The 14,477-nt window shown below is 56.6% G+C and overlaps 1 protein-coding gene across 1 annotated transcript; it reads left to right on the forward strand.

The window, feature by feature from the left end:
• The first annotated feature begins 5,038 nt into the window (after positions 1 to 5,038).
• FAM98C (family with sequence similarity 98 member C) lies at positions 5,039 to 13,497 on the forward strand. The gene is made up of 8 exons (XM_030544682.1): positions 5,039 to 5,157; positions 7,235 to 7,380; positions 9,844 to 9,978; positions 10,356 to 10,540; positions 10,857 to 10,940; positions 11,366 to 11,482; positions 12,645 to 12,812; positions 13,126 to 13,497. Exons 1-8 carry the CDS (start codon positions 5,138 to 5,140, stop codon positions 13,258 to 13,260), a joined length of 990 nt encoding a protein of 329 aa, XP_030400542.1. The 5' UTR covers positions 5,039 to 5,137; the 3' UTR covers positions 13,261 to 13,497.
• Positions 13,498 to 14,477: the final 980 nt, after the last annotated feature.

Below are 14,477 nucleotides of genomic sequence, written 5' to 3' on the forward strand. Positions count from 1 at the left end.
TAGCTTCTTAAGCCCAGGGTCGTGCCTGGCCTCCCTGTCATTGGGGCAGGACGGGAAGGGGAGTCAGATCCTGAAACTGTTATTTACGAGCTGTTGTAATGTGGGGTCGTGGTGCTCGCCCAAGTCCAAAACAAATGGGAGCCGTGCGGCCACTGCGCTTTCTCTTTGTATTAAACCCATTTGGGACGTCTTACTGCCGAAAAGAGGAGCTGGATTCCTAAGGAGTTTGGGGTGGAAGAAGTACTGGACTTGGGAGTCAGGACTCCTGGGTTCTCTTCCCAAATCGGAGAGAGGGTATGATCTAGTCAATGAGTTAGAGCAAGGGGGCTGGAAGCCAATTCCCTATTCCCAATTCGGGGGGCGGGGAGGAGGGATGCAGGATGATCTAGTGGATTGGATCTGTGGGACTGGGAGTCTGGACTTCTGGATTCTCTTCTCTGTTCTGGGTGGGGAGTGGGGTCTAGTGGTTAGAGCAAGGGACTGGGAGTCAGGACTCCTGGGGTCTGTTCCCAGCTCTGCAACAGTCTTGCTGTATAATCTTGGGCAGGTCATTTAATCCTGATGTCCCTCTAGTCTCATACCATTCCTCCACCTCCCTGTCTGCGCTGCCTAGCAGTGAAGTATCATTATCAAGCCTCCCTGAGGGACGGGACAGGAGCTGACCCTGCCCTGGGACCTAGTGAGTGTGGAATAGAGGGGCCGATCTCGCCAAATCCAATGGAGGTGAAGCAGAGCTGCCTGAAAGCACTGTGATCTCTAGCCCAGGGCCCCATAGTCAGTGGGAGGGGAGGGGAAAGCAAAGAAAATCAGGACCAGAAACCAGTGGGACCCTGGGAGTCTTACCCCAGCTGAGTCATTACCCCCCGTCCTGTCTCACGCTGGCTGTTCAGGGGCCCCCCGTGTGACACAAGTTTGATGGAGTTCAGCCCACCTCCCACCAGGACGAGGCAACAGCCTTCCCAGTGAGCACAACAGGCCCCACATCTGCCCCTTGCTGCCAGGCGTGAAGTAAAACCAGGTACCTCTGGCCAAGGGAAGCTCCTGGTCAGGTTCTTTTTATAGCAGCTGCATCCAGCCTACTCTGGGGTTGTGGGAGGAGTTTGCAACAAGCCCCACCTCTTATTTATTTACTTTTCTCATTTTCCCCTAAGTTGGACAACTGAGATGTGTGTGTTTGGGGGGGGGGCGGTCCCTGCAGCGCACAGTGGGGCAGAAAACCAATCTGATACGGGGGCAGGTTGGGACCCTCCACATTTGCTAGCACAGATTCTCCTCTCGCTTAAATCGGGAGTCACACTAATTCAGATCAGTGGAGTGACAGTGGTGTAAGTCAGGAGTATCTGGATCAATGACAATGCACCAGGGTAAATCAGGAGTGATTCCATTTAGATCAGTGGCACTACGATGGTCTAAACAAGGGATAACTCTGGATCAGTGGTGTCCACTGGTGTAAATCAGGAGTAACTTGGTTTAGATGAATGGAATTACTCTGGTTTAGATCACTGGGGTATCATGGGTGTAAAACAGATGTAATTCTGTTTGGATCAATAGCATTACACTGGTGTAAATCAGGAGTATCTTGGTTTAGATCAATGACATTACACTGGTTTAGAACATTTAAGTGACATCAGTGTAAATCAGGAGTAACTTGATTTGAATCAGTTGGGGCTAAGTTATGATCTCTTTACACTGGTGTAAATCTGGAGTAACCACAGAAAGGCAGCAAATGGAGGCTGGGCTATTTCTAAGGGAATGGGGTGCCTGATACAATGGGAGCCTGGCACCTAAATCCCTTCAGCTCCTTTGAAAATTGCCAGCCTTAAAACCAATAGATGAACGTATTTATTTTACCTACTGCACAGTTAACCTGTGGCATTGAGTTCCCCAGGCCCTCTGAGGCCAAAAGTTTAACATCCTTCAAAAAAAGGACTGGATGTTTATACAGATAACTAAACCCAGAATTAGAATATTAAATATCTTTAAAATAACCAAGTGTTTTGGCAGGGCTATAAAACCTCATGCTATAAAGCTGACCCACCTCTGACTATCAGAGGTCAGGAGGGAACTGACCCTAGGGGCCAGCTATACCCTAATTACCCATAGGGGGCACCTCTTTCTGAATCAGCTGTTTATTGGCCTCTACTGGAGACAAGAGACTGAACTAGAAAGACACTAGGTTTGACCTGACTGTCCATGTGAACTCAATAAAGTGACCCTAGTTTTACCCCAATGTAAACAAGATTAGGGCTTGGCCTGGCAGGATTTGAGAGTGTTCAATAGAACACTGGGTCCTATTCCCATTTCTCCATCCTTGTTCTTTTTTCAAAACCTTCCCAAAAAATGAAACAAGACAAATCGTTAACTGTATAAAACCCGGCAAAGCTGTGTGCGCCAATGACCCTATGATAACCTTGGGGCCGATACAGCAGGGAGCCTACCGAAATACAGAAGGGTGCAGAGAGTCGCTCTTGTATATTACCGCTGGAATGAGATTCTTTTAATGCTATTTTATATATTAAAAAGTGCGGAGGGGGCAGAGAGAAAAAAAAACCCAACCAAACAAAGAGAAAAAGTTAATATTAAAATAATAATTTTTTTGTGGTTGCCAAACTTTTTTTTCCTTGTTTAAGTATTTTATCAGATTTGTATATTCAATATTGTAATTTCTGTGTATTTAAAAAAAATTAAAAAGGGGGGAATGGAATCAGAGGAGAATGTTCTATTTAAAAGTGTATGTTGTATATTAAATCTTAGCAAAAGTGTCTCTTAAATGTTTTCCCCTCCTTCTGTGGTGGGGTTTGGAGGTGCTGGTTCGAGCTTTCTAGATTTATAGGGCCAGAAAGGGATCATTTTGATCAGCTAGAGCCAGACTCAAGAGATGCAAATAGTTTTCAGACACTGAAATGTGCCATTCACACACAGCCCAGAGTGTCAGATTGTTTTCTTGCAACACCAACAGGAGATGCTTTGCTCTAGAAAAGGAGATAAGATATTTCAAGCGGGGCTAAGTTGCAGCTGCCCTTGATGATTTTAAAATTAGAGTAAAATAAAAATAATTGAATATTTCTGCTATTGTTATATATTATATCTATTAGGACACGTCAGTGGGAGATGGCATATTATGACAAAGGCCCTTTGTTTTCAGGTTTTATTCTGTTTAAAATGTCCTGGGAATTTATAAATGTTTATGACAGAAATTAAACTGTGCAAAAAATTAACTTCACAACTTTCTGGGCAAATATCAGAGTGAATAGGGGGATGGAGGACAGAAAAAAAGCAACAAGGGAAGAGTTTATTTCCTGAACTGCACATTAACAGTAAATGCATATATGCATGTGTGTATCTTCCACTCCACCGCCTTACTTAGGCAGACAGCCTTGCATGTCCGCTTCAGCTAATTTGTTTTTAGCGTCAGTGCATCTACCAGATGTAATGGGCTGGATTTGCTTAACGTAATCAGTATTTTCATGTACTTGAGCGGTCCAAATGTTGGACGAAAAATCAGTAAAAATGGCATGATAGCTTTTGTAAAAGCTGGGGATTCATTGGTTGAAAACCAAAAACGAAGGGCCTTAATTATGCTACATTGTAATAAAAATAATCTAGAAATGGGAAAAAAAATTTCAAAATGAAATTTAAAGGTGCCAAATGAAAATTCCCAATCAGTTTTTTCTTGTTTGTTTCCCAGAGCTCTGTGAAAACATTTGTTTTTCTAACTGAGAATGAAATCAAATTTGAAATGTCAACACTTCCCACCAAATGGAAATTCCGAGTTCCACGGGGAGAATGTGCTGCTACTTTAGACCTATAGCAGCTTCCTCTCTACGTAGCGGGTAGAGCAGTGGACACCAGGAGACTTGGACTCTGTTCCCAAGTCTGCAGCTGGCCTGCTGGGTAGCCTTGGGAAAGCCACTTGCCTCATTGTGCCTCAGTTTGCCCTCTCTATAAAACGGGGAGAATGGTACTGCCCTCTTTTTGTAAAGTGCTTTGAGATCTCCAGATGAAAAGAGCTAGCGATTAGCAGGGAGAAGGAATCCAGGGGCTCGACCGCTGTGGCCAAAGAGCTGGGCCAACACTTTGCCAACACTGCTGCTACCTGGTGTTTTTCCTCAAGTCCCCGCTCCTGGAGTCATGACACTCCTGAAATACTGGCATTCATTTTAACAGGAAAGTGCAGTAAAACAACCCCAAAACTGGAGGGTGTTTGGGTTTTTAAAAATCTCTTGGTTGGCTTGGGGGGGAACAAACCTCCTGCTCGTAGGTTCTGAGCCCGTGGCGCTGGCCCCGCTGCGGTTTCACCGGCATGGCAGGTAGGTTGCTGCCCCGGCAAGGGAGCCCAGCCTGTGGGATGGTGGACACCGCGGGGAGGTGGAAGGAGCTGCCTGGCCAGCACAAAACCAGCAGCATCTCTGGCAACACTGAAGGAGGAAGAGGCTCTTGGCTTGGCCCAGAGGAAGGAAAGACTCTGGTTGAGAGGCAGGTTATATGGGAAGAGAAGGCTCTGATTGGCTGGGAGGCTGGTTATATTGGGGAAAGAGGCTCTGATTGGTGGGGAGGCAGGTTCTATGGGAAGAGGGGGCTCTGGCTGGGAGATAGGCTATATGGGAAGAGGGGGTTCTGATTGGCTGGGAGGCTGGTTATATTGGGGAAAGAGGCTCTGATTGGCGGGGAGGCAGTTTATATGAGAAGAGGGGGCTCTGATTGGCTGGGAGGCTGGTTATATGGGGAAAGGCTCTGATTGGCTGGGAGGCAGGCTCTATGGGAAGAGGGGGCTCTGATTGGCTGGGAGGCTGGTTATATGGGGGAAAGAGGCTCTGATTGGCTGGGAGGCAGGCTCTTTGGGAAGAGGGGGCTCTGATTGGCTGGGTAATGGGTGACAGGTGGGGAGGCGCGGTTTGCTGAGTGATGGGAGATTAGCTGGGCGGGGTTGATAGAGAAAGGGGAGCCGCTCATTGGCCAGGAGACGTTATTCTAGCGTCAGCCAATGAGCATCTTAGCCTCCATAGCCCCGCCTTCTCCTCCCCCTAAGCCAATCGGGGTTCAGAGGGGCGGGGCCCGTGCGTGGCTGATCTGGGCCCTGCTGGAGACTTTGAACTTGGAGCCGGAGCCGGAGCTGGAGCCAGGCGGGGCCCGGGCCATGGAGCGCCGGGCGGCTGGGTGGGAGCGGGGCGCGGGGGGGCAAGGCAGTGGGAGGGTACATAGTTGGGGGGGCTGGGTTCGGGGGTGCGTGGGGGCAGGGAAGCAGGGTGTGGGGGGGGAGCAGAGGATCTGGGGGTGTGTGGGAGCAGGGAAGCAGGGTGTGTGGGGGGAGCAGAGGATCTGGGGGTGTGTGGGAGCAGGGAAGCAGGGTGTGTGGGGGGAGCAGAGGCCTTGGGGGTGTGTGGGAGCAGGGAAGCAGGGTGTGTGGGGGGAGCAGAGGCCTTGGGGGTGTGTGGGAGCAGGGTGTGTGGGGGGAGCAGAGGCCTTGGGGGTGTGTGGGAGCAGGGAAGCAGGGTGTGGGGGGGAGCAGAGGCTCTGGGGGTGCATGGGAGCAGGGAAGCAGGGTGTGGGGGGGGAGCAGAGGCTCTGGGGGTGCATGGGAGCAGGGAAGCAGGGGGTGTGGGGGGAGCAGAGGATCTGGGGGTGTGTGGGAGCAGGGAAGCAGGGTGTGTGGGGGGAGCAGAGGCCTTGGGGGTGTGTGGGAGGAGGGAAGCAGGGTGTGGGGGGGAGCAGAGGCTCTGGGGGTGCATGGGAGCAGGGGGCTGGGAAGCAGTGGGTGTGGGGGGAGGAGAGGCTCGGGGGTGCATGGGAGCAGCGGGTGTGGGGGGTGCAGAGGCTCTGGGGGTTCATGGGAGGAGGGGGCTGGGAAGCAGTGGGTGTGCGGGTGCAGAGGCTTTGGGGGTGCATGGGAGCAGTGGATGTGGGGGAACAGAGGCTCTGGGGGTGCGTGGGGGCAGGGAAGCAATGGGTGTGGGGGGTGCAGAGGCTCTGGGGGTGCGTGGGAGCATGGGGCAGGGAAGCAGAGGGTGTGGTGGGTGCAGAGGCTCTGGGGGTGTGTGGGAGCAGGGGACTGGGAAGTGGGGGTGCAGGGGGAGCAGAGGCTCTTGGGGTGTGTGGGGGCAGGGATGCAGGGGGTGTGGGGATGCAGGGGGTGTGGGGGTGCAGCGGGGCAGGGAAGCAGGGGGTGTGGGGGGAGCAGAGGCTCCAGGGGTGCATGGGAGCAGGGGGCAGGGAAGCAGTGGGTGTGGGGGGAGCAGAGGCTCTGGGGGTGCGTGGGGGCTGAAAAGCAGGGGGTGTAGGGGAGCAGAGGCTCCATGGGAGCAGGAGGCAGGGAAGCAGGGGGTGTGGGGGTGCAGAGGCTCCGGTGGTGCGTGGGAGCAGGGGTCAGGGAAGCAGGGGTTGTGCGGGGAGCAGAGGCTCTGTGGGTGCATGGGGGCAGGGAAGCAGGGGTGTGGGGGGAGCAGAGGCTCTGGGGGTTCGTGGGGACAGGGAAGCAGTGGGTGTGGAGGGGGCAGAGGCTCTGGGGTGCATGGGGGATGAGAAGCAGGGGATGTTGGCGGAGCAGAGGCTCTAGGGGTGTGTGGGAGCAGGGGGCAGGGAAGCAGTGGGTGTGGAGGGGGCAGAGGCTCGGGGGTGCATGGGGGATGAGAAGCAGGGGTTGTTGGCGGAGCAGAGGCTCTAGGAGTGTGTAGGAGCAGGGGGCAGGGAAGCAGAGGGTGTAGGGGGAGCAGAGGCTCTGGGGGTGAATGGGGGCTGGGAAGCACTGTGGGGGTGCAGAGGCTTTGGGGGTGCATGGGGGCAGGGAAGCAGTGGGTGTGGGGGTGCAGAGGCTCCGGGGGTGCCTGGGGGCAGGGAAGCAGTGGGTGTGGAGGGGACAGAGGCTCTGGGGTGCATGGGGGATGAGTAGCAGGGGTTGTCGGCGGAGCAGAGGCTCTAGGGGTGTGTAGGGGCAGGGAAGCAGTGCGTGTGGGGGGAGCTGAGGCTCTGGGGGTGAATGGGGGCTGGGAAGCACTGTGGGGGTGCAGAGGCTCTGGGGGTGCTGGGGAGATGGATGGTGGGGGGAGCAGGGAGAGCTAAATGTTCCAGGATGAACAGGGAGGTGGGTGCAGTGGCTGGAATAGGTGCAACTTTGGGGAAGGGTTGGGGGTTGGGGGGCCTGGCACACCAGCAGCGGGAGTGGTTGGCCGGGTCTGGGCTGGGCTGCCAGGTCCATGGGGGAGACTGTTGGGCACTGACCCCTGCCCCGTGTGCCCAGGTCCCTGGGGCCACTCTCTGAGGAGAACTTCCTGTGCCTGGCCGAGGCCGGGGTGCAGAGCCCCGAGTTCACCGCGCTCTGCGCCCAGCTGGTGGCGGAGCTCCGAGCCCTCTGCCCCCTGGAGGAGGACGTCAGTCCCACCAGCGGTGAGTTACCTGCGGAGAAATGGGGGGGAGACTGACTGGCTGGGGGTGGGGAGCGGGACACAGGGCTTTCCTCCATGGGCTCTGGTGATGCTGTGACACAGGAAACATGCCTGACACCAACTCCGGAGTGACAGGGGAGCTCCACTCCCAGCTGGGTCCTCTATCACTCAATAATTAATCATACCGGCAGCATAATTCCTCCCTGGGGAGGAAGTGTAGCCCAGTGGTTCCTGCCCTGCCACAGACTCCCTGTGTGACCTAGCCTCTCTGTGCCTCAGTTTCCCCATCTGTGCAACAGGGATGATAGCTCTGCCCTGCCCCCCAGCAGGGTTGTGAGAATAGATACACTCTAGGGTGCTCAGATGCTATGGTTATGGCCGACACAGATCTGCCCTAGAGAGAGAGAGAGGAGTCAACCTGTGGAACTGACTGCAGCAGGATGTAATGGAGGCAGATATGTCCCAGTTAGTGATCCAATGTTTTATTACAAGAGTAATCCCATTCCCCGCCCCCCGCCAGCCAGTCCCCTGCCCTGGGGCTGGATGGGAGCCAGCGCCCCATAGGGGGAAAGGCCGTGTGCCCCATTCCCAACCCCTGCCCATGGGCATTCCCTCCTGAGGAGGTCGGGGTTAAGAACATAAGAACGGCCATACTGGGTAAGACCAAAGGTCCATCCAGCCCAGTATCCTGTCTGCCGACAGTGGCCAATGCCAGGTGCCCCAGAGGGAATGAAGCTAACAGGCAATGATCAAGTGATCTCTCTCCTGCCATCCACCTCCACCCTCTGACAGACAGAGTCTAGGGACACCATTCCTTACCCAGCCTGGCTACTAGCCATTAATGGATTTAACCTCCATGAATTTACCCAGTTCTCTTTTAAACCCTGTTATAGTCCTGGTCTTCACAACCTCCTCAGGCAAGGAGTTCCACAGGTTGACTGTGTGCTGTGTGAAGAAGATCTTCCTTTTATTTGTTTTAAACCTGTTGCCTATTGATTTCACTTGGTGACCCCTAGTTCTTATATTATGGGAACAAATAAATAACTTTTCCTTATCCACTTTCTCCACATCACTCATGATTTTATAGACCTCTATCATATCCCCCCTTAGTCTCCTCTTTTCCAAGCTGAAGAGGCCTAGCCTCTTTAATCTCTCCTCATATGGGACCTTCTCCAAACCCCTAATCATTTTAGTTGCCCTTTTCTGAACCTTTTCTAGTGCCAGTAGATCTTTTCTGAGATGAGACCACATCTGTACACAGTATTCGAGATGTGGGCGTACCATCGATTTCTATAAGGGCAATAAGATATTCTCCGTCTTATTCTCTGTCCCTTTTTAATGATTCCTGACATCCTGTTTGCTTTTTTGACCGCCTCTGCACACTGCATGGACATCTTCAGAGAACTATCCACGATGACAGCAAGATCTTTTTCCTGACTCATTGTAGTTAAATTAGCCCACATCATATTGTATATGTAATTGGGGTTATTTCTTCCAATGTGCGTTACTTTACATTTATCCACATTAAATTTCATTTGTCATTTTGTTGCCCAATCACTTAGTTTTGTGAGGTCTTTTTCAAGATCTTCACAGTCTGCTTTGGTCTTAACCATCCTGAGCAGTTTAGTATCATCTGCAAACTTTGCCACCTCACTGTTTACTCCTTTCTCCAGATCATTTATGAATAAATTGAATAGGATTGGTCCTAGGACTGACCCATGGGGAACACCAGTAATTACCCCTCTCCGTTCTGAGAATTTACCATTAATTCCTACCCTTTGTTCCCTGTCTTTTAACCAGTTCTCAGTCCATGAAAGAACCTTCCCTTTTATCCCATGACAGCCTAATTTACGTAACAGCCTTTGGAGAGGGACCTTGTCAAAGGCTTTCTGGAAATCGAAGTACACTATATCCACTGGATCCCCTTGTCCACATGTTTGTTGACCCCTTCAAAGAACTCTAATAGATTAGTAAGACACGATTTCCCTTTACAGAAACCATGTTGACTATTGCTCAACAGTTTGTTTTTCTATGTGTCTGACAATTTTATTCTTAACTATTGTTTCAACTAATTTGCCCGGTACCAACGTTAGACTTACCGGTCTCTTAATTGCCGGGATCACCTCTAGAGCCCTTTTTAAACATTGGCGTTACATTAGATAACTTCCAGTCTTTGGGTCCTGAAGCCGATTTAAAGGACAGGTTACAAACCTTAGTTAGTAGTTCTGCAACTTCACATTTGAGTTCTTTCAGAACTCTTGTTTGAATGCCATCTGGTCCTGGTGACTTGTTAACATTGAGTTTATCAAATAATTCCAAAACCTCCTCTAGTGACACTTCAACCTGTGACAGTTCCTCAGATTTGTCACCTACGAAGGACGGCTCCAGGAGTGGGGTGTTGGCGGGGCGGGGGGGCAGCACATCAGAGCCCAGGGATTCATCGGTCTCTCCTGTTCCGGTGCAGGCCCTGAAGATGCTGAGACCTTCCAGATTGAGCTGAGCGGGCTGCTGCAGGAGCTGCACTGCCCCTACACTGCGCTCACCACAGGGGATGTGACTGCCCGGCTGGGCAGCGCCCACAGCTGCCTCCAGCTGCTGTGTAGGTGACGGCAGGAAGGTCAGACGGAGCAGCCTGTGGGGCCGCTGAACGACGGGACTCCTAGGTCCTATTCCCAACTCTCCCAGAGGAGTGGGGTCTAGTGGTTGGAGGAGGGGGGTAGCTAGGACTCCTGGGTCCTATTCCCGATTCTCCCAGGGGAGTGGAGTTGGGGGAGGGGGGATCCAGGACTCCTGGGTTCTATCCCAGCTCTGGGAGGGGAGTGGAGCATAGAACGCAGGAGTCCTAGTAGCCCTGGCCCAGATAAAGATCCCCTCTCCAGGACACCTTGGGCAGGGCTGGCCCTGGAGCCCAGAGCGCCCCCACCAGCTGCAGCCAGAAGAGCCCAGTGTCTCTCTCACCCCGTATTCTCTCCCAAGACTTCCTGAGCTCGGAGCTGCAAGCCGCCCGGCTCCTGAGCTGGAAACGCCCCCCTTCGCCGCGGCAGGGAGCGGGGGCCAACGCTGCCCGGCGGGAGCTGCGGCTCATCAGCCAGGCGCTGGGCCGGCCGGAGCCGGCCCCGACCTGCCCCATCCCCCAGCTCCTGGAGGACATAAAATCCAAGGTGAGGAGTCAGATGTGCCGATTGTTGGGGGAGCTTCAGGGGGCATGGGGCATGGGGCCTTTCCCCGCTAGGGGGTGCCAGCCCCGATCTGGCACCGTGGCGGGCGACCGGCTGGCTCAGGGGGGCAGGGAATGGGGCTCCGAGGCACCAGTGCTGTACAGTGAATACACAGGGCACCCCAGCTGCAGGACGACAAGCCGCTGTTGGTGTCTCGGGCCGTCCCCGTGGTGCAGGGAGCCGCCTGGCAGGTGTCACCTTTCCCTAACCACGGTGCCTGCGCCACGTCTCCTCGCTGAACTTGTGTTCTCCCTCCTAGGTAGCGGAGGCCCTGTCTGCGCTGCCTGCCGGCCACCAGGAAATGGCGCCGCTGCTGAGGGCGCCGCTGACGGCTCGACAGTGGGTACGAGGGGGCGGGGGGCACAGCGCAGAACGTGCGGCTCTGCTCCTGGCTCAGGGCCGGCCCTGGGTCCCCGCCTGGGCTGCAGCTCTCAAAAGCAGCCTAAGGCAGTTAGGCTCCTGATTGAATCCCGGCCCCTGACCCATCCTGTTTCTGCCAAAGAATCCCCGTGCCCAACCACCCTGCCCAGCCCCATTGCAGAGAGCTCTTCACAGACCTGGGTCTGATCCCTGGCAGGGGAGTGGGGCCGGGAGTCAGGATTCCTGGGTTCCGCCCCTGCCTCCCTCTTTGGCTTGGAACAAGTAGCACCCCTCCCTGTGCCTCAGTTTCTCCCCTGAAGGGGGCCAGTGCAGCAGGACTGGGTGGAACATGGCTTTCTGGCAGCCTGTGGCTGAGCAGCTCTCTCTCTCTCTCTCCCTCCTGGCTAGGAAGCACTGGAGGGGATCCGGCAAGCCCTGTGTGCCGAGTACGAATGCCGGAAGCGCATGATGATGACGCGCTTCAGCGTCACCCTGCAGTCCTTCCACTGGTCTGAGAGGGCCAAGGTGAGGGGTCGGGGGCTGGGGGAGTTCCAGTGAGGGTAGGGGACCGGCGCCAAGGAATGGGGCATAGGGCCTTTCCCCTGGGGGCGCTGGCTCCAGTCCAGCCCCAGGGTAGGGTTGCCAACTTCCTACTTCCACAAAACCGAACACCCCTGCCCCGCCCCTTCTCTGAGGCCCCGCCCCTTCTCCATCCTCCCTCCCTCGCTCATTTTCACTGGACTGGGGCAAGGGGTTGGGGTGCGAGAGGGGGTAAGGGCTCTGAGCTTGGGGTGGAGCCAGACATGAGGGATCTGGGGTGCAGGAGAGGGTTCTGGGCAGGGGGGTGGATGGGGTTCGGAGTATGGGAGGGGCTCCAGGCTGAGGCAGGGGGTTGGGGTATGGGAGGAGGTACAGGCTCTGGGTGTGGGTTCCGGAGTGGGGCCAGAAATGAGGGGTTCAGGATGCAGGAGGGGGCTCTGGGCTAGGGCAGGAGGTTGGGGTGTGGGAGGGGGTACAGGTTCTGGGGTGGGGCTGGGGATGAGGGGTTTGGGGTGCAGGAGGGGGCTCCAGACTAGGATTGAGGGGTTTGGAGGGTGGGAGGGGGATCAGGGCAGGGGGTTGAGGTTCAGGAGGGGGTTTGGAGTGCAGGCTCCGGGCAGTGCTTACCTCAAGCAGCTCCCAGAAGCAGCGGCACGTCCCCTCTCTGGCTCCTACGCGGAGGCACGGCCAGCCGGCCCTGCCCGCTGCCCCCTCAGCTCCCATTGGCCGCAGTTCCCGGCCAATGGGAGCTGCAGAGCTGGCACTTGGGGCGGGGGCAGTCTGCAGAGTCCCCTGGCTGCCCCTGTGCGTAGGAGCCGGAGCGGGGGATGTGTCGCTGCTTCTGGGAGCCACACAGAGCCCGGGCAGGCAGACAGCCTGTCTTAGCCCCTCTGTGCCGCCGACTGGACTTCTAACGGCTTGGTCAGCGGCACTGACCGGAGTCGCCAGGGTCCTGTTAAACCGGGTACCTGGCAACCCTACCCCAGGGCAGGGACTGGCTGGCTGGGGGGGAATGGGACGTGGGGCCTTTCCCCTCTAGGGAGCGCCGGCTCCTGTCTGGAGTTGCTGATGCTGAGGAGGGGCCGGGTCCCAGGGACCCTGTGCCAGGGCTGATGCCATCTAACAGGGAGGGATTTTTCTCCCCCAGGCCCAGAGTGCCGCCCTGCTGGCCGCCGTGTCCCCGCTGCGGCAGGCTGAGTCGGTCGCCTCCGGCGTCACCCTGGCCCGGCTGCTGGCCGCCCGCGAGGACGCCTCGCGCATCGTCAGCACCAGCAGCGGGCGCTGCCGCCATCGGACCAGCTGCGCCATCAACAAGGTACGGGCAGCGCCCAGGCCAGGGGGAGACAAACACGCTGCTGGGTCCGGCCACAAACTGCTGCCCCGCAGCCCCTCTCCCATGCAGAGCAGCCTGTGGGGGGTGGGGGGAGGAGCTTCTCCTCTCCCCCCCCCCTTGCTACCAGGGCATGAGACCCGCCCCCCCCTCCTCTTGCATCACGCCAGGACCCAGCAGGGCTGGGCCCTTCCACCCCCGTTACCTCCCTTTGGGGGTGGGTGGAGCACAGGGACTGAGGGTCTTCCTTGTCTTTTACCTCTGCTCCTGTTTTTCCCCCCTCCCGCCACTCGGGCAGGTGCTGATGGGCGGCGTCCCGGACCGAGGGGGCCGCCCCAAGGAGATCGAGCCCCCTATGCCCACCTGGGAGAAGAGGCGAGAAGGGGGGGGAGGCCAGCAGCGCTGGGGCCGACGGGGCAAGAAGAAGAAATGAAGCCTGCTCCGTCTCTGCCGGGAGCTCCCCCCACACACTGCAGGGGGGTGGGCAGAGCATCTGGGGGGCAAAGACCCAAGGACTCAGAGCCCAACTAAGCAGAGTGGGCGGTGGAGGGGAGTTGGGGCTCAGAGGGGCTGCACCCCCCTACAGCCAGGGGGTGATAGAGCAGCTACTGATCAGATTCCAGGACGCCTGGGTTCTGGTCCCAGCTCTGGGAGGGGAGTGGGGTTTAGAGTTGTGGGGGGGGGGGGGGCTGGGAGCCAGGACTCCTGGGTTCTCTCCCAGCTCTGGGAGGGGAGTGGGGGGCTGATGGCTAGAGCAGAGGAACTGGGAGCCAGGACTCCTGGGTTCTGGGAAGGGAAGTGCATGGAGTGTACCATGTTGCACTTAACACATTCCCCAGCAGGGGGTGCTGCAGCTTTTGCTTTGGCAATCGGAATTTGGAGCGGACTGTTGTAGAAGAGGCTGCTGGGAGGGGGCGGGCGGGGGCTCGGTGGCTGTGCGCGGCTTGTTGATTGTCATTTGTAAACTGAGGCACGAGGCGGTTGCCTTGCTGGTGTGGAGGGGAGGGTCCTGCCCTGGGGACCCTGCCGGGCTGCGTTCAGGGGCTCTGCAGGGGGCTGGCAGGTTGATCTCTGCTGTTGTAAATGTCAGGCTCTGGGCTCCATCGAGGGGTCGGTTTGTACCATGATCCAAGGGCCCTTCCGAGGGGATTAAAGTGTCGAAGCAAGAGGGTGCTCCAGCAGAAGCGCCGGTGCGCGGGGAGGGGGGCGGGGGTTTGTCCACATCGCGGGGGCTGCAGCCGGGGAGCGTGAGGTGGGTTTGGGCCAAGCAGAGAGGGGCCGTGTGAGAGTCCTCCGGACCCCCATCCTGCAGTGCTGCACCCCTCTCCCCAGCCCGGGGCTCCCCTCCCCCAACAGCTCTGCCCATGCCCTGTCGTGGGAGGGGACCAGGTGCATGGAGGGGGTGGGTCAGGGTGGAGCTGGGCTGAAGCTCTGAGCTGGCCTCATCCTGCTCCCTTGATCCCCTTCCCCCCAAGCGCAGGGAGTGGAGCCCGGGCCCCGTTCACCTCTCCCCACAGCTGACGGGCAGTGACTCCATTGGCGTCAAGGGACCCGAATCCTGGGGTTCAGGGCTTTTGAGTTTCAGGGGGTTGTTTGGGGATCCCCCCGTCGTGCCCATTGTTACCCTGGGTGATGCTGATGGATGCTCTC

Source organism: Gopherus evgoodei, unplaced genomic scaffold, assembly GCF_007399415.2.
Source record: "Gopherus evgoodei ecotype Sinaloan lineage unplaced genomic scaffold, rGopEvg1_v1.p scaffold_34_arrow_ctg1, whole genome shotgun sequence".
Taxonomy (NCBI): Eukaryota; Metazoa; Chordata; order Testudines; family Testudinidae; genus Gopherus; species Gopherus evgoodei.